A 20,898-nucleotide genomic window follows, 5' to 3' on the forward strand; every position below is an offset into this window, starting at 1 on the left:
TCATCACCATTAGACAAGGCCTACAAGAGATACTCAAGGGAGTTTTACGTCTGAAAGTGAAAAAATGACAACCACCATCATGAAAGGATGTGAAGCTATAAAACTCACTGGTGGAACCAATACAGAAAAGAGAAATAGAAAGGAATCAAACAAATTTTTCTTTGCAGGAAAAGGTCCACCTACACAAATAACCACTAAAAGATGAAGAAAGGAACAATGAATATAGAAAACAACCAGAAAACAATCAATAAAATGACAGTAATAAGTCCGCACCTATCAATAATAATCCTGTGTGTAAACAGATTAAGTTCTCCATTTAAAAGATACAGACTAGCCAAATGGTTAAATAAACAAGACTCAACTGTATGCTGCCGGCAGTAAATTCACTTCAGCTGTAAAGACACACATAGACTGAAAGTGAAGAATAGAAAAAGACATTTCCACAAACAGAAACCAAAAGCTAGCAGGAGTAGCTATACTTACATGAGACAAAACAGACTTCAAGACAAAACGGTAAAGAGACAAAGAGGGACATTATGCAATAAGGGGTTAATTTGGCAAGAACATATAACAATTGTGAATATATATGTGTACCCAACACTGGACCACTCAGATATATAAAGTAAATATTATTAGATCTAAAGGGAAAGATAGACCCCAATACAATAATAGTTGGAGACTTCAACACTCCATTCTTAGCATTGGACAGATCATGTAGACAGAAAATCAATGAAGAAACATTGGATTTAAACTGTACTATAGACCAACTGGACCTAGCAGGCATTTATGGAACATTTTACCCAACAGCTGCAGAATACATATTCTTTCCAGAAGTACATGGAACATTTTCCAGTATTGACCATATGTTAGGACATAAAACAAGCCTCAAACATTTTAAAATATCAAAATCATATCCTAAGTATCTTACCTGACCACCATGGAATAAAAGTAGAAATCAATAATAAGAGGAATATTCAAAACTGTACAATTAAACAACAGTCTCCTGGACAACCAATGGGTGAAGGGAAAAATTGTCCAAGCCTTACTAACCATCAGGTAATCCATGTTAGAGAGAAACCTTATGAATAGAATGAATGTGACAAGGTCTCTAGTTATCTCATATCTTTGAAAGGCATCTGAGAAATCATACTGGAGAGAAGCCCTTACAGATATAGTAACTGTGACAAAGCCTTTACTGAGTGTGCAAGCCATACTAAACATCATATAATCCATCTGGAGAGAAACTTTACAAATGTAGTGACTGTGGGAAATTTTGTCTACTGTAGTCATACCTCCATCCATACTGGAGACACACCTTACAAATGTAATAAGTATGTCAGTGCCTTTAGTGAGCATTCAAGCATTACTAAATATCAGGTAATCCATAGGGGAGAGAAACCTTACAAATATAATGAAAGTGATAAGTCCTTGTCTTGGCAACCAAACTTCACCAGACGTCAGATAATCCATATTGTAGAGAAACCTTACAACTGCGATGAATGTGGCAAGATCTTCAGTCAAAATTTATACCATGCACATCAGAGAACTTACACTTGAGAGAAAGCTTCCGAATGCAATGAGTTTGGTAAATCCTTAATCATTTGTTTAAGCATTAATCTACCTCAGAGCGGCCATACTAAAGAGAAACCCAATAACTGTAATATATGTGGCAGTGGCTTCTTCTAGGCCTCAAAACTCTAGGCACCTATATATATGTCTTTGAATTAACCAAATAAACAATGTGCATGCTAAGACCTTGACCCAAGGATCAAAACTGTTTAATAACAAAGGATTTTATTAAAAATAAATTTAACTTTAATTTTAGATTCAGGGGTACACATACAGGTTTGTAACATGATTATATTGCATGTTGCTGAAGTTTGGGGTACGACTGATCCCAGCTCCCAGGTAGTGAGCATAGTACCCAGTAGTTAGTTTTTCAACACTTTTTCCTCTGTTCCTTCTTTCCCCTTCCGAAAGTCCCCAGTGTCTATTGTTGCCATCTCAAAGGATTCTTATTGACTACCAATGCAATAAATGCATACAGCTCTTTGTTTAAAAAAAAAAAATCAGTAGTATTCCTTACATAATGAACTAGCTGAAAAAACAAAATCAAGAAGGCAATCCCAGTTAAAATCCCTGCCAAACAAACAAACAAACAAACAAAACCACCTGGAAATAATTTAACCCAGGAGATGAAAGAACTCTGCAAGAAAAATTATACAACACTAATGAAAGAAACTGAAGAAGATACAAGCAAATGTACAAACGTCTCATGCTCATGGATCAGAAGAATTAATATTGTTACAATGACCATACTACCCAAAGCAATCAACAGATTCAATGCAATCTCTGTCAAAATACCAAGGACATTCTTCACAGAAATAGGAAAAATAAATTTGAAAATTCATATGGAACTGCAAAAGACCTCAAATAGCCAAAGCCATCCGGAGCAAAAAGAACAAAGCTGGAGGCATGACACTACCAGACTTCAAAATATGCTACAAAACTGTAGTCGCCAAAATAGCATGTGACTGGCATAAAAACAAAAACATAAACATAGACCAACGGAACAGAATAGGGAATCCAGAAGTTAATCAAGGTGTCTACAGCCAACATATTTTTTGAAAAAGGTGCCGGGAACATACACCGGGAAAAGCATGTTCTCCTCAAAAAATATGGTGCTGGGAAAACGGGTATCCATATGCAGAAGAATAAATGTAGACCTCCACCTCCTACCCTATTAAAAAATCAAGTCAAATGGTTCAAAGATCTAAGTGTAAAACCTCAAACTATGAAGCTACTAGAAGAAAACAGAGGAAATGCTTTAGGACATACTTTATGTCAGGAAAATATTTTATGAATAAGACTTCAAAAGCGCATGTAGCAAAAGCAAAAATAAACGGGATTATATTAAATGAAAAACTTTTGCATAGCAAAGGAAACAATCCACAGAGTAAAAAAAATAGACTACAGAATGGGGGGAAATATTTGCAAACTATTCATCTGATAGTGGATTAATATCCAGAATATACAAATAACTCAAGCATCTCAACAGCAAAAAAAGCAGTCTGATTAACAGATTGGCAAATGAGCCAGGTGCAATGGCTTATGCCTATACGCTCAACACTTGGGAAGGAAGACGTAGGAAGATCACTTGGGGCCAGGAGTTTGAGATCAGCCTGGGCAACATAGAAAGACCCCATCTCTACAAAAAATTTAAAACTGAAAGTTAGCCAGGTATGGTGGCATAGGCCTGTAGTCCTAGCTACTTGGGAGGCCGAAGTAGTGTGATCACTTGAGCCCAGGAGGTTGAGGCTGCTGTGAGCCATGATCATGGTACTACATACTATCATGAGTAATAGAGTGAGACCCTGTTTCTAGAAAAAGAAAATTAAAAACAAACAAATGGGCAAATAATCAGAATGGACATTTCTCAAAAGAAGACATGCAAACAGCCAACAGGTATAGGAAGAAATGTTCTATGTCACTAATCATCAGAGAAATGAAAATTAAAAGCACAACTAGATATCATTCGACCCCAGTGAAGATGGCTATTACCAAAAAGACAAAAAATGAGTAATGTTATCGAGGATTCAGGGAAAATGGAATTCTTAAACACTGTCGGTGAAAATGTAAACTATTATAGCCACTGTGAAGAATGGCATGGAGATTCCTCTTAAAATTACAAATAGAACTACTGTATGATCCAGCAATCCCAGTACTGAGAAAGGAAAAGAAATCAGTATATCACAGAGACATCTGTACCCCCATGTTCATTTCAGCACTATACATATTAATAATTGCCAATATGTGGAATCAACCCAGGTGCTCAACTACAGATAAACGGATAAAGAAAATGTGCCATATACACACAGTGGAATACTATTCAGCCATAAAAAAGAATGAAATCTTGTCATTTATGACAACATGGATGGAACCTGGAGGACATATGTTGAGTAAAGTATTCCTGGAAAAAAAAAAAGTCAAACACTATGTTTTCACTGATCTGTGAAAGCTAAAACAAAGTTAGTCTCATAGAAGTAAAAAGGAGAACAGAGAATAGTAGAGGATGAAAAGGGTCTGGGGGAAAAGGGGATAGGGAAAGATTTGTTAAAGGATACAAAATTACAGCTAGATAGGAGAAGTAAGTTCTATAGCACTGTAGGATGACTATAGTTAATAATGCATAGTTTCAAGTAGCTACAAGGAGGCTAGTGAATGTTCTTAATATAAAAATATGATAAATATCTGAGATGATGGGTATACTAATTACCCTCATCTGATCACTGTATATGTATTGCAACATCACTAAGTACCCATAAATATGTACAATTATATGTCAGACTTCATAAAAATTAATAATAATCAGTTATAGTTTTAAACACCAGCAACAAACAGAAAATAAAATAAATAAGATATTAAAGGATCATAAATCTAACATATGCAAATAAAGGTTTAATGAAATATATATGACTGATGTAAAAAATGATGATTGGTGAAATTCATTAAGGATAAGTTGAAATTTACCATATGCATGGATTAGAAAAATTAACACCAGAGATTTTCACTGTATGTACATGTAATATATAAGACAACTACAGCAAAATGTGGAGGATAAAGAGCCATATGTGTGGCCAAGGTTTTTATATTCCACTTGAAGTGATAAAATATTGATGCTGAGCAGATTGAAAATTTAAGTATGTATATTGTAATCCCTAGAGCCACCACTAAAATTAGTATAAAACATTTAGAGTTAATACAAAATACAGTAGATAAATTAAAATGTTAAAAAGTTCAAATAATTCCAAGTAGAAAAAGGGAAACAGAGAAATGAAAAACAGAGGGAACATACAGAAAACAAAATGATAGACCTAAATCTAATCATAATTATTACATGAAGTGTAAATGATTCAAATATACCAATTAAAAGATAGAGACTCTCAGGATGGATTAAAAATCTGTAATGGAACTATATCTTTAAGCAACTCAAATCACACGTAATGATATAGGTAAGCTAAAGTAAAGAGATGGGAGAAAATGTTTACATTAGAAAAGAAGAAAGGCCTCAAATCAATAATTTAAACTTCTTCCTTGAGAAACTGGAATAGGAAGAGCAATATAGATCCAAAGCAAGCAGAAGGAAGCACATATCTTTGAGTACTAATCAATGACTTTGGAAAAAAGTTCCCAAAAGCTGGTTCTTTGATCAACAATATCGAGAACTTTTCATAAGACTGAGAAAGGAAAAAACAAAGAAGAGAAATCACTAATATTGCTCTGTTGCCCAGGTTGTAATGCAGTGGTGAGATCTCAGCTCACTGCAACCTCTGCCTCTTGGACTCATGGGATCTTACCCCCAGATCCCATCCTCCAGAGTTAGGATCCCATAAGCCCAGGAGGTGAAGGTTGCAGTAAGATGAGATCGCATCACTGCACTCCAGCCTAGACAACAGAGTGAGACCCTGTCCCCCCACCACACCCCTCCCTCCCAAAGCAAATATAACAAATAACTATGCATAAGTTTGGCAACTTAGATAGATTAAATGACCAATACCTTAAAAAGCACAAACTATCAAAACTTACCCAAGATGATATGGTTCTGTGTTCTTTTTTTATTTTTTTAGTTCTGTAATTATTAAACAAATTGAATTTGTAATTAAAACCTTCTAAGAGAGATACCAGCACAGATTTTTAGTAAATTCTACCAAACATTTACAGAAGAATTAATACCACTTCTACACAGCCTCTTCCAGAAAATAGAAGAGATAGAAACACTTCCAGTTCATTTTATGAGGCCATTGTTGCCCTAATAGTTAAACCCACAAAGATGTTACGAAACAAGAAAACTACAGGCTAATAATGAACATAGATATAAACATCTCAAACAAAATGTTAGCAAATCAAATCTAGTTTAGATTTGATATAAAAAGAATATTGATACTTAACATATGAAAGAATAATATACCATGACTATGTATATTATACTCCAGAAATGAAAAGCTGCTTTAATATTTGAAAATCAGTCAATATAATCTATCATCTTAATAGTCTGAGAAACACCATGTGATCCTATCAATTAATTTAGAAATATGTTTGATAAAATTTAAAATCCATTAATGATTAAAAACTCTCAGGAATCTAAGAATAGAAGAGACTTCCTTGGCTGGGCTTGATGGCTCATGCCTGTAATCCCGGCACTTTGGGAGACCAAGGCCAGTGGATAGCTTGAGACCAGGAATTCAAGACCAGCCTGGGCAACATAGCGAGATTCCTGTCTCTATTAAAGTAAGAAATTTTAAAAATGAAGAGACTTCCTCAGGCTGATAAAGGATAGCTTTAAAAACCCTCCTAATATCGTTCTTAATGGTGACTGAATGCTTTCTTCCAATGATTAGGAAAAAGGCAAAGAAACTTGCTTTTACCAGTATTATTCAGCATTATAGTTTAAGTCCTTATCAGTACAATGAATCAAGAAAGACAAATAGATTGGAGACATGGAAATAAAGTAGCTTGTCCTTTAATTCTTTTAAGTGTGTCTTCCATAGAGCAAAGGTTTTAAATTTTGATGCAGTCCAATTTGCCAGTTTTTTCTCTTATAGATAAGCATTAGGTGTCATGTTCAAGGACTCTTTGCTGGACCCCAAGTCATGTTCTCCTGTAGTTTTTTCCTATACATTTTTATAGTTTTACATTTATATTTTGATTTATTTTTTGTATAAGGGTGAGGTTTGGATCCAGATTGATGTTTTAAAAATTTTTGCACATGGATGTTCAGTTGTTCCAACAACATTTGATGTTTGTTTGTTTGAGATAGAGTCTCACTCTGTTGCCCAAGCTGGAGTGCAGTGGCATGATCTTGGCTGACTGCAGCCTCCGCTTCTTGGGTTCAAGCAATTCTCCTGCCTCAGCCTCCCAAGTAGCTGGGATTATAGGCGTCCCCACCATGCCCAGCTACTTTTTGTATTTTTAGTAGAGACAGGGTTTCATCATGTTGGCCAGGCTGTTGCAAACTCCTGACCTCAAGTGATCTGCCCACCTTGAACTCTCAAAATACTGGGATTACAGGTTTGAGTGCAGCGCTCAGCCCCACAACTTTTGTGTAAAAGACTGTGCCAGACACTAAAGTGGTAAGAATAGACTTTAATCAGCTCCTGCCTTTCCATAGAGGCTGGAAGATGGGGCCTTATCGTCAGATGTTGGATGGAACAAATAGTAAATTATTCTAGCAGTCTTGAGTTTTTTCAGTTAGGCTCTTTAAGGAAGTTAAGGCCATCCTACGGCTTGAGCTGTTAGAAACTGTGTTAATGTTTTTTAGGCCAAGGTTCAGGCCTGGTTGAAAAGAGGGCTCAGAAGTTTGGTCAAGGAGAGAATTTTTGTCATTTCTCAACTGCATTCCTTTCTAACCTGGCCAAAAATCAATTGGCCATATTTATATGCATCTTATTTGTGGATTCTCTGTTTTGTTCTATTAACCTATGTGTCTGTCCCTTTGCCAGTATTACATTATTTTGATTACTGTAGCCTTACAAGAAGTCTTAAAATTGCATGGTATGATTCTTCCAATTTTATCCTTCTTAAAGAAATGGTTGTAGCTATTCTAGTTCGTTTTTCTTTCTATATAAACTTTAGAATCAACTTATCCATATCCACAACAAAATTTTATTAGAATTGTGTTAAGTCTGTGGATGAATTTGGAGAGAATTGAAATCTTTGTTGAGTCTTACAAGCCTGGACACAGCATGTCTCTCCATTTGTTTATTTATTTTTTATTTCTTTCATAGGCATTTCGTGATTTATAGTGTAGAAATACCTGTATGTGTCAGATTTATATCTCAGTATTTCATTTGGGAGAGAGCAATTATAAATGACATTTAAAAATTTTAAGTTTCCAATTGTACCTTAATGATATTTAGAACTCACTTATTGCATGTGTCAACCTTGCATCTTGTAATATTGCTAAACTCACTTATCAGTCTTAGGAGGATTTTTTTTTTATATGTAGATAACTTGGGGTTTTCTGCATAGATAATCGTATCATTTGCAATCCTGTTTCCACAGGCAAGCCTCTAACTCAATGGCTATTTTTATTGAACTGAGGTTACTTATTGTAGTCTTTATCCTTGATAAATGCCATATTTGCATTAATGCTCGGAACTTCCTCCTTTTCTGGTTAAAAGTGCCTGGTTTTACTCTTTTGTGCTTGCCAAGATGCATTGGTTTTGAGAAAGCTTGTTATAAATACAGGGCCAATGAAAACTATGGTCAGTTTCCATTTTTGTTAGATTTTTGTGAAATTATCTAAAATTTTGTGTGAGAGACTTCAGAAAACCAAAGTATAATTTGCAGAATGGGAGAAAATGTTACACTACACATAGGGGAATTTGAAGACAGTGGTCAGTTTAAAAACCTTTTATTTGGTTTGACTGTCTTGCAGATGCCATTTCTCTACAGGGAAGGACTTTAAAATACAGCTTGTTGTTTGATTTGTACTGCAGGGTAGATTAACTAAAATCATTATTTTGTCCCCTAGAAGTTCTGAATTGTGGCAGCATTAGACTCTAAAACTATATTTTTTATTAAAAAGGCCAGCAGCTACAAGAGATATTTTGTAACTTCTGAAAACACTTTTCTAACAATTTATTTATACGTAAACACACAGTTTAAAAGGATTTCTGTCCTATAATTTGTGAAGCAAGTGGAAAATGGTTCTTAGTTCATCTTCTTTAATTAATTGTTGTCTTAGTTCATTTGGGCTGCTATAATGAAATATCTTAGACTGGGTAGCTAATACACAATAGAATTTTATTTCTCACAGTTATAGAGGCTAGGAAGTCCAAGATCAAGGTGCCAGCAGATTTGGTGTCTGGTTAGAGCCTACTTGCTCACTATGTTCTCACTTGGTGGAAGGGGCGAGGGGTTTCTCTTAAGCCTCTTTTATAAGGGCACCAAGTCTCCACCCTCATGACTTAATCATCTCCCAGAGGCCCCATCTCCTAATACCAGTCACCCTGGGTGTTAGGATTTCAACATTAGAAGTTTGGAGGGATACAGACGTTCAGAACATAGCAATTATTTTCTGCTTTACTAAAGATTCAGTTACCTATTCAGTTATTCATTCTTTCCCCTAATATTAAAATAATCCAAAGTAATCTTAAAGTGGAATTTATGTACTTGGTATCTCCTTAAGACTGACCGTTTCACCACAAACTACTTTTTGTTTTCAACCTGCTCTATTTTTAAACATGTGTTAAAAGATTTTGGTTAGTACTCTTTTGAAAGAATATTCTCAGTACACATATAGGGTTTCTCAACAGGTTACTTTCAGTTGACTGTCTTGATCTTGTTTGAATATGTGACTGTCAACTGGCCCCAGGTTCTTTCCTCTTTTCCCTCCATAGTATTAATATTAATAATAAGATTTTGATGGGAATTGAACATTATTCCTCTCTCTGAAAAAGCTTAGGGATTTGTCTAGTGGTGTTCTATTTTGACTTTCTTACTTTGTGTTTTTTTTTTTTTAAACAGAATACCTAATTTGACACTTAGTTGCCTCAATGAAATAATGCAGTTTCTGCCTTTTAATAGGACATCTTTCATGCATACCCGTGTATAGTTTTGCCCACATAGAAAAAAACATTATACCCTGTAGATGTGGGCATTCTTGATTAAGTATGATGAAAGCTGTGCAACAAAACAGTACTAAATCACTTTGGAATTTTGCCATGAAGATTATAGAGTAAATCTAAGACTTTTATTTGCAAATGAGAAAGTGTGATGTACTAAAGAGGTTTTTAATGAGAGCATTTTGCTCCACTTGCTGTCTCCACCGCTTACTACTTGTGTGGTGCCTTTTATGAAGTTACCCTAACCTCTTAGAGCCTTACTGTCTCCATTAATAAAAAGAGGATGATGTATAATTTTTATATTATAGCAATCACCTTTCAATATGGTTGTGAGAATTAAGAAAGTGCTTTGTAAATTATATAGCATAGTAGAACTGTGTACAATAATGTACAAAAACTGTCTTTATTTTAAAGTGAATTTAATCTGAAATGGTTGACTATAGTTTGACCAATCTCTCTCTGACTTACTGTTCAACTTAATTCTTCAGGCATTTCTTATCTGTGGTTATACTGGGAGAAATTAAGCTTTAGATGCCTTTCTTCTTTTCTGTACTTCTTCTTTACCTGAGTTCTGCCTCTTCCATATAGAGATTAAGAACTAAAGAGTTTGTTGGTGTAAAAGAATCAGAAAATGTGCCCTTGGCTGTTATGGGAATCTAATGTTTATTTTATATTGTAACTTTATTTGGTGAATGCAGAAATAGGCTTAGTAATCAGTTTCTTTTTCCCTCTGAGCATGAATGTGTGTAAACATTGATTTTTTTTTCTTCCGTCTTCTAGTTACAGCAATTGGAACTTGCACAGATACAGCATAGAGATGCTAATCTCACAGCTCTTGCAGCTATTGGACCAAGGAAGAAGAGAACACTAGAATCTGGAATTGAGGTATTGAAATGTTCATTATTTTATTTTTAATGTCAAGAAAGCAAGCCAAAAAGAAGCAAAGACTTAAAAATGGTTTACCCTGTTATGCACGCTGTTGCTGCCAGACACTTCTTAAAATTCATCTTTGCCAATTTTATAAAATCTTAATTTTTGCCAGATTTTAAAGATGTTTATCACCTTGAACTTGTTACTTATTTCATACTACTTGTTACTTATTTCATACTTTTTCTTTCCCCCATCCCTAGTCATATCGAGTCTTCCAGTATTTAAATTTTTTATTTCTGTACATTGTTTCTAGTGTTTTTATGCAATCCTGTTCCCTCTGTGTAAATCTGGCTAATCTTGTAAGACTGAATCTGCCCTCTTATTTCTTTCATAAACCCTGACTATTCATTCCCATACCAGCTTCTCTTTTTCTGAGTATATGTGTTTGCATGGCATTGTTTCCTTGTATGAACATTTTCTCTTCTGTTAGATTATAAACTTTTTGAGCAAGCACTATAATAATAGTCTTTTGTATTCCCCATAGAATAGGCACATGTATACCCAATAAATGACCTTAATTGTTTGGTTAACACCAAGAAAAGATCTTACTTACATCTTCAGAGTAATTATTTAAGATAATATTAGGGCTGGGCGCGGTGGCTCACGCCTGTAATCCCAGCAATTTGGGAGGCCGAGATGGGCGGATCACAAGGTCAGGAGATCGAGACCATCCTGGTTAACACAGTGAAAACCCGTCTCTACTAAAAATATGAAAAATTAGCCAGACGTGGTGGCGGGCGCCTGTAGTCCCAGCTACTCGGGAGGCTGAGGCAGGAGAATGGCGTGAACCCAGGAGGCGGAGGTTACAGTTTGCCAAGATCGCACCACTGCACTCCAGCCTGGGTGACAAAGTGAGACTCTGTCTCAAAAAAAAAAAAAAGATAATATTAGCATTTTGGCTTTAGGAGCAATCATCAGGGCTGAGAGAGAGGTATGCTAAGGGCTCTGAGATAAGGTCAGCAATAAAAGAGCCATAGCTCATACTTCTCTATAGAATTTAAATCTACTTTGAGGCAAACTTCCTACCATTGTTGATCCTGAACATTGGTAGTTTCTAAATGAACGCCACTCACCTTAATAGATGAAAGATTTAAAAATTCTAATTCTTTTCATTTTAAATGTAACATATGAAATATTCTCCCCCTCTCCTGCCCAACCAGATGTAACCACTATTAAGTTTTTCACATATCCTTCCAGGATATATGTGGGCACATATATGACATGCATTCACAAATCTACATGTGTGGTTTTGTTTTTAGTTAAATATGATCAAACTGTACCTACTATTATGCCCTCAATATTTTCCCCCTTTCCACAGTCTACCTCATATAATTTACTTCCATACTTTTTAAGGGTGTATGACATACTGTATTTAAGTAAACCATAATTTATTCAACCAATCCTCCAATGGACATTTAGGTTGTTTCCAGGTTTTTGCCTTTATTGCCTCAGATAACATTTTTGCACTTACATTGTTGTATGCTTGTACAATGTAAGTACAGGCAAAATTCATAGAAATGGAATTCCTGACTTAAAGGGTATGAACATTAGGAAAAACTCTATGGGAAAAAATTCAAATATATAGAGAGGTGGAGAGAACAGTATAATGAACCCTCATATGTTTGTGAAAGTTAAGAAAGGGCTTTGTAAATTATATAGCATAGTAGAACTGTGTCCTATATAATGTACAAAAAACTGCCTTTATTTTAAAGTAATTTTCTTTATATCTGAAATGGTTGACTGTAGCTTGACCAATCTCTCTCATACTATTCAACTTATTCTTCAGGTATTTCTTATCTGTGCTTATACTGTTATATAGCACCGCCCTGCTCCAGCGACCATCAATTTAATTTTATTTATTTACTTATTTATTTATGTAGAGATAGGTCTTGCTCTGTCACCCAGGATGGAGTGGCACAATCTTGGCTCACTGCAGCCTCAACTTCCTGGGCTCAAGCAATCCTGTCACCTCTCATCCACCCGAGTAGCGGAGCTACAGGCACACACCACCATGCCTGGCTAATTTTTTTTTTTTTTTTTGGTAGAGACGGAGTTTTGCCATGTTGCCCAGCTTGGTCTCGAACTTCTGAGCTCAAGCAGTTCACCCGCCTTGGCCTCCCAAAGTGCTAGGATTGCAGGTGTAAGCCACCTCACCTGGACAGGACCATCAATATATGCTTAATCTTGTTTCATTTATATTTGCACCAACTTTCTTAGGTTAAAATTTTCATCCCTCAGATTATTTTAAAGTTGTTCCCACACTCAGTATTATTTAATACATAAATATTATTTGTTGCTCATGATTTTTATTAACTATTTAAAAATTACCCTCCAAGTTGTATCAGTTTTTATATTCATTAGTGTGCCTATCTCACCACACTCCCATTAACACTGGGAACTATCTTTGCCATCTCATGACTGAAAATGCAAGTTTTAATAGAGTGTTTAAGTTATGAGTAAGTTGAGCAACTTTTCATGTATAAACAGGCATTTTCAATTTTTCTTTTTCTTTTTCAATCCATTAAGGAAATAGAACAACCCATTTTCCCTAGCCCCATTTTCTTTCAGTTTGTCTGGGCTTTATTCATCTAAATGTTTTTATTTTTCCTTTAAAAAATGCCAGTCTTTCATTTTTATTTTTGTCTTTTGGGTTTATGTTCTATTTAGAAGGCCCTTTCTTAATTAGAATTATGTGTTACTACTTTTATCATTTCACTTTTTAAGCATACATCTTTGATTCATACTGGACTCGAGTAAGAGTTGACGTGTGTATTTAGCTTTAGTCCCTCAGTCCTCTGTCATTCTCCCTTAGGCTAGATAATTGTCCCAACACCATTTACTCAGTAATTCTTTCCCTGCTGATTTTAAATGCTATCTTTATCACACACAATTGTATATCAAAAATACAAATTCTTGTATGTATTTGGGTCTGTTTCTGTACACTCTGAACCAGTGTTATCTAATAGAACTTTGTATGGTTTTGAAAATGTTTGTGTCTGCAATGTCCTGAATAGCCACATATGGCTGTTGAGATCTTGAAATGTGGCTAGTGTGACTAAAATAAATTTTTAATTTTTTTAGTTTAATATAAATTTTAATAGTCATATGCTGCTAGTGGCCACTATATTGCGCAGCACTGCAGGACTGCCCAATATAGTAGCCCAATATAGTTCTATTTATGACTATTTATATATTAATATCAAACCTTTTTTTAACCATCTTATTTTTACGTGTATAATTAAGTAGTGTTAAACACATTCACATTGTTGAAAAAACCTCCAAAACCTTTTCATCTTGTAAAACTAAAATTCTATACCCGGTAAACAATTTCTCCATTTCTCCGCCAGCCCCTAGTAACCATCATTCTACTTTCTGTTTCTATGAGTTTGACTACTTAAGTACCTCAGATTAATTTTAATTTTTTTTTTTTTTGTAGAGACAAGGGTCTCACTATGTTGCCCAGGCTGGCCTTGAACTCCTGGCCCCAAGCAGTCCTCCCACTTCTGCCTCCCAGAGTGCTGGGATTATAGGCATGAGCCACACTCTTGGCCCCAAATCTTAATATAATATGTTTGAAAGTATGGAAAAACTGGCTGAGCATGATGGCTCACACCTGTAATCCCAGCACATTGGGAGGCTGAGGTGGGCAGATTGCTTGAGGTCAGGAGTTCAAGACCAGCCTAGCCAATATGTGAAACCCTGTCTCTACTAAAAATACAAAAATTAGCTGGGCATGGTGGCACGTGCCTGTAGTCCCGGCTATGTGGGGGGTTGAGGCAGGAGAATCACTTGAACCGAGGAAGTGGAGGTTGCTGTGAGCTGAGATCGCGCCACTCCCCTCCAGCCTGGGCGACAGAGTGAGACTCCGTCTCAAAAAAAAAAAAAAAAAAGTATGGAAAAACTAGTTTAGCGTAGAATTTATCTTTCTGCTAGAAACAACTCTACTGAGTTGTTCTAGTACAGAACAACTCACTGCTGTTTGTTTTTGGTCCATTTGTATATGATATGTGTAAATATTTTATTTAAATTGGGGTTTGCTGTTTCATCATTAAGTATATTCCTATAAATATGCTTTGTTAGCATACATGTTAGCATACATTTTATTTTGTGGCAAGAGTAGTTATTTGTGACTTTTAATTCCTTTGAGAATGTGTTATAGGCATGTCTAAGTTCCTGACTTTTCTACTATAGTAACATTATACAAATTCTGTTAAATTTTTTGCTTTGTGAGAAATCATCAGAGCACATGGGATAAGTATATGTGCTTTGGACTCAGAAAAATCTGGGTTTGCTTCTTGACTCTGTTAAGCTTTGTAACCTTGGATGAGTTCTTTAAACCGCATACCTAAATTATCCCCACCTGTAAAATGGGCATATCGCCTGTCTTATGTTTTAAGGATTGGTCTATGTGAAGTACTTAATTAGTGTCTGGCCTCAAGTAAGTGCTTAATGAATTGTCATATTTGTAATAATAGTAATAATTCCATGATTTCACCTTTTAGTAGTATTTTATCAGTAGCATTAATGGCATAGTGAATTTGAAATGTTAATCATTAATCTCTCCTGAGCATCAATTCTTATTCTCCTTTGAATTTGTCACAAATTTTAGAGAATACTTTCTAATTTATAATAAACAGAGATTTTTAGGTGTTTTTATTTATTATATGTTTGAATCTGAGAAAATCCATTGGTTAGGGAGAAAACCGAATGTGCTGTTTGTGTTCAAAACAATGATAAAAACCATTATGTGATTTATCTACAATGAAATGCAAAATTATTTAACTTTCAGTTTCAAAACAAATGTTTACTAACTTGGATATAAACATATTGAATTGTCTGTCACTTGGTGCTTCTTTGGTTTTGAGAACTCAGGCATGCATATTTTCCCCTGTACTTCCTGGACTTTAAACTGAGATAATAGTCATATAATCAGTCCTTTGTATCTGTGGGTTCTATCCACATCTGTGTATTCAACCAACTGCAGATCAAAATTATTCGGAGGAAAAAACATCACATAATAAAAAATAACACTACAACAATTAAAAGCTATACTAAATTAAAAAATACAGTATTACACTATTTGTATAGCATTTACATTGTATTATGTAGTATAAGTAATCCAGAGGTGATTTCAAGTATACGGGAAGATGTGCGTAGGTTACACGCAAATACTATGCCATTTTATATCAGGGACTTGAGCGTCTTTGGTTTTTGGTATCTACATCTTGGTGCCAGTCCCCCGAGGATACCAAGGGATGACTATAATGTCAACTTGAATTGAAAATATGTATTTCTTTAATCAGCTGGTGACATTTTTAGTACAATTATTATTTTGAAATTAGCTGAACACTAGTTTCCTTGTTGTTGATTTTTATTCATGGTGTTTTAACTTTAAAGGCATTTTTCTTTTCAAAATGAGAGACAGGCTGGGTGCAGTGGCTCCAGCCTGTAATCCCAGCATTTTGAGAGGCTGAGGAGGGTGGTTCACAAAACCCTGTCTCTACAGAAAAAAAAAAAAAAAAAAAAAAAAAAAAAAGCACGTGGTGGTGTGCGCCTGTAGTTCCAGCAACTTGGAGGGCTTAGGAGGGAGGATAGCTTGGCCCAGGAGGTCAAGGCTGCAGTGAGCTGTGATCAGGCCACTGCACTCCAGCCTGGGTGACACAGCAAGACCCTGCCTAAGAAAAAAATAAAAGAAAAAAAGGAGAGAGAGGAGAGAGCCCTATTGCGTGCTCCTTCAATGTTTAGGTATACTGCTGATTTGCATTAGTTACAATTGTTAAAAACCCTTTATTCACTTTATTTCTTCACAAATAACACAAAAATGATGTATGAAACCATTTTTACTTTCAATATTCTGTACTCTGGAAACAAAGGCTTTACTTTTTGTTTGCTTCTTTCTTTATCGATGGGAACCTGAAATCTTACCATGTTTGAGTTAAATTTTTTAGAATCAGCATATAATCCCAGAGAGAAGTGGGAGTAGAATCTAGTTCTTCAGAGGGTAACTCTTTAGTTTGAATGCAGGTTTTTTCCTACTAAAAGGGAGCACTCTCAGTTGGGAAGATTGAATAGAATGATGGTAGCTTTTAAAAAAAATGTAACATTCAAAAACATAGCGCTTTAACATTCGAAGATTACCTTTATTGTTGCTAAGAAATTGGAGAAATTAGTTTTAGACCTTTGTCCTTGAGTATTTTTTGTTATGATAAAGCAAAACTTTTCTCATTAAACATCATCTATTTGGATAATTTATATTTTAACCTAGCCTTTGGAAATTTACACTTGATATTCTCTGAAGTCTTGGTAAAATTGAATAGCATCAGCCGCTATCTCCTTATGTTATCCTGACAAAGAGCAGCAAGTACCAATTACAATTTTGAATAAGATATTTATACCATAAGCTTATTGGCTAGTGGGTCGCAGGAAGGTGGAGAAATAGTTAAAATGTACTATTTGGGAGTACTTTGAAATGTGTCCTTTCCTTTTACTGCTATGGTTTGAAGTTATATATATGAAATTAGTTTTTAAATTAATGTAGGCCGTACAGATATTGATACAGTAAAATAAAACCTACTTTAAGATTTAGAGTATTTGTATGTGTGTACTGTGTATGTATATTACATCGGTGATGTGTTTGGGGTTCTTTGGAATTTTAAAACATTAATCACTTTACTTCCTGTGTTAATTAGAGATCCTTGGATTAGAAAGGTTCTCTTTTCCCCCATTAGCTATACTTTCAAATATTTTGCATGCCTTATTAATGATCCAACATGAATAACAATGTTTTTTTAAACACAAAGATAAGTTATATTTTAACCTTACATAATAACATATCTAAAAAATTATACAAAATCAATTCTTGGAGCTATGAAAGTATATATTAAGGAATTTCAGCATACTATTTTACTTTGAATGCTTTTTTACTAACAAATAAATGAAGCTTCCCAAGATCATGTAATTATTCAGTTGATTTCATAATGCTGATATTTCTGTAACAATCAGGTTTACAGCACCAAATTAGCTACATGGTGCTTATAGTATCATTTTACTTAAAATAGAATTTGCTAACCAAAATAAAGAAATTGCAATATGTATTATACAATATACTAATATGTCCTTTCTTTCTAGAAGCAGGTTAAAGTGCTACTCTATAATTCTATTCTTTTTTTTTTTTTTTGAGGTAGAGTCTCACTTTGGCACCCAGGCGGAGTGCAGTGTCGTAATCTCGGCTCACTGCAACCTCTACCTCCTGGATTCAAGCGATTCTCCTGCCTCAGCCTCCCAAGTAGCTGGAACTACAGGCACATGCCACCACACCCGGCTAATTTTTGTATTTTTAGTAGAGATGGGATTTCACTATGTTGGCCAAGCTGGTCTTGAACTCCTGACCTCAGGTGATCTGCCCTCCTCAGCCTCCCAAAGTGCTGGGATTACAGACGTGAGCCACCGCACCTGGCCTATAATTCTGTTCTTGAGGATAAAAGTAGAAAGGACTTTTTTGAAACTTCAGTTAGCAATACATTAGAATATTTGATTGAAAATCAGAATTACATGAATCTGATTTTCAGCAGGCAGCAGAAGCTTCCGGCTTGTAGCCAAAAAGAAAGTCTGGAAAGCTAGATGGGAGTGTCTTGGAGAGGAGGGATGGTACTGGAGAGGGGTCTGTCCGTGAACCGTAGGAACTCTGATGGTTGACGTGTGTCTATACCAGGTAAGAGGAAAAAGCGGGTGGCAGAGTGAGGCGGAGTCTGTGGCTTTGTCATCTTCAGAGAAGGTGGTAGTAGCGATTTGTGGACTTAATTATTTTCTACACTATTGTCTTTTCGTGAATCACTTCAGTATGTAGCAAGATAGGGCTTCCAAAGCAACAGACTTGTGGTGGTCTTCTCAAATTCAGTGCTGTACATAGTTCTTTGACTGTACCTGATAGAATGTTTTTGGTTTTGTTTTTTGTTTTGAGATGGGGTCTTGCTTTATCACCCAGGCTGGAGAGCAGTGGTGCGATCTCAGCTCACTGCAACCTCCACCTCCCAGGCTCACGCCATCCTTCCACCTCAGCCTCCTGAGTAACTGGGACCACAGGCACATGCCACCTCGCCTGACTAATTTTTTGTATTTTTAGTTGTGACCAGGTTTCACCATGTTACCCAGACTGGTCTCAAATTCCTGAACTCAGGTGATCCGCGGCCTCGGCCTCCTAAAGTACTGGGATTACAGGTGTGAGCCACTGCGCCTGGCCTATTATTTTTTTTTATTTCTTGACTTCTTTATTTCCACTCATTTTATAAAGGAAGAGTTATAGAATTTTTTAAAACCAGATCTCTTCGGATTGTAATATTTAGATTAGATTTGATGAATAACTTCCTGACAGTGTTTAAACTAGCATGAATTTACCTCAGTGTACAATCTCTAACATGTTTTCCAATGCCAACATTTTATGAAATATATATAAAAATGTGGAATGCTTCATGAATTTGCTTGTTATCTTGTGCAGGGGCCATGCTAATCTTTTCTGTATCATTCCAGTTTTAGTATATGTGCTGCCAAAGTGAGCATGCCAGCATTCTTTAAGTTTCTCTAAAATGAAGTGGAATCTCCCTAGAAGAGTAATAAAAGAAGGTAGATTGCTCGGTCAACAAATGATTATTGATTTAGGGGGAAGGGAAGGGGGATCTCCTATGTCTGCCATGCTTTTAAGATAGTACTGCTTAAAGCAAGGGGTATAGATAGCTTTTTATTTGAGAGGAGGGAATGTTTAACTGTGTTCACATTTAAAATGTCCAAATGGTAGAGAAGAGTATTTTTCCCTTGTAAGGAAACAATAGAAGAATATTTAAAACAGCTTTTCCTTGGATATTCTTTCTGAAAATTTCCATGCATGTATTAGGTTAAACCATACAAACTTGCCATTTTTTTAGGTGAGCAGTTGTTAATTAAGTATTGGCAGTTTCAGATAGTTCAACCTAATACAATCATTATATATGCATGTGCTTTTAAAATATATATGTAATAATCACAGTTGAGCTTTATCAAGCAATTAGAATGTATTATCTTCATTAGTCCTCACAATTCCTCTGTAAGATCATACTATTGTTTTCCTCAAATGAAAAAATTGTGGTATAGAGAGGATTAGTTGCTTCCCCAAAGTTCTATAATTAGTAAGTAGAAGAACCCAAGTACATGTCCAAAGAAATGTGTGCTTTTAAGTACTATAATAGGATCATCCTAAAAGCGCTATTCTATGATTTGTGGGACAGTGTGTCTTGGACATTAATAGGATTCTCCAGAAGAGCATACCAGTAGGATATACATATATACATGTATGTACAGGGATATTAAAAATGAGAATTGGCTCACATGATTATGGAAGCTGAGAAGTCTCACGCTATGCTGTCTGCAACCTGGAGACCCAGGTAAGTTGGTGGTATAATTCAGTCTGAATGTGAAGTCCTGAGAAACAGGGGAGCCAGTGGTGTGGTGTAACTCTCAGTCCAAGGCAGAAGGCCTGAGAATGGGGGTGGGGAATTAACTAGAGGTGGGTCACTGGTGTAAATACGGGAATGAGAACCTGGAGCTCTGATGTCTGAAGGCAGAAAATGCATGTACGAGCTCTAGAAGAGAGAGTGAGTTTGCCCTTTCTTTACCTTTTTGTTCTATCCAGGCCCTCAACTGACTGGGTCATGCATCCTTACATTGGTAAGGGTGGTTCTTCTTTATTCAATCTACTGATTCAAATGCTAATCTCTTCCCAAAACACTCTTATAGACACACAGAAACAATGTTTTACCAGCTATCTGGGTAACCCTTAGCCCAGTCAAGTTGGCACATAAAATTAACCATCATAGACATTTTCCCACACTGTTACATATCCACTGATAGACATTTAGAATATTTTCATTTGTTTATTATAAATAATGAGCATCCTGTTTTATCTTCATGTAATCATTTGTTTTATAGAATTGATTTCTAGAAGTGGAACTTTTGGGTCCATGGATATGCACAAAATTTAATAGACGCTCATAATGCTTACCAAAAGCATTCCAAAAGTTTCCACTGCTGATTGAGTGCCCATTTCTCCATTTTCTTCCTAGCAGTAGATATGATCAATCATTTAAAAATGTTTGTCACTGCAATTTTTTATTTATTGCATCTCTACCATTCCTTTGTGCTCTCTTCAAAGATCAAAGTTCTGTTTTTACATGGAAACATGATGTAGAAGTGTTGAACAACCTCTAAAATACCCTATGTGAAAAATACTTAGATTATAAAACATTTATTTAAGTATTAAAATCATTTAGGGATAGTTTTTTTTATAACTTAGAAATGTGTACATTTTCAAATA

General features: G+C 35.5%; 1 protein-coding gene and 1 non-coding gene across 4 annotated transcripts in view; one reads left to right on the forward strand and one right to left on the reverse strand.

Annotated features, from left to right (window-relative positions):
• Positions 1–20,898, forward strand: part of TAF4B (TATA-box binding protein associated factor 4b) — a 165,245-nt gene that overhangs the window by 119,596 nt on the left and 24,751 nt on the right. For 2 of the 3 annotated variants that reach the window (XM_024236117.3, XM_054537749.2), the window contains one exon: positions 10,407–10,511. In XM_024236117.3, coding sequence (XP_024091885.3) covers positions 10,407–10,511 — 105 coding nt within the window. Of the gene's footprint in view, positions 1–10,406; positions 10,512–12,601; positions 12,772–20,898 lie in introns of those variants that run through there. The other variant, XM_054537750.2, reaches the window with a different exon arrangement.
• On the reverse strand, positions 19,007–19,112 carry LOC112130043 (U6 spliceosomal RNA). The gene has a single exon (XR_002912355.1). It is a non-coding gene; the product is annotated as a U6 spliceosomal RNA (small nuclear RNA).

Source organism: Pongo abelii, chromosome 17 (assembly GCF_028885655.2).
Source record: "Pongo abelii isolate AG06213 chromosome 17, NHGRI_mPonAbe1-v2.0_pri, whole genome shotgun sequence".
Classification (NCBI taxonomy): Eukaryota; Metazoa; Chordata; class Mammalia; order Primates; family Hominidae; genus Pongo; species Pongo abelii.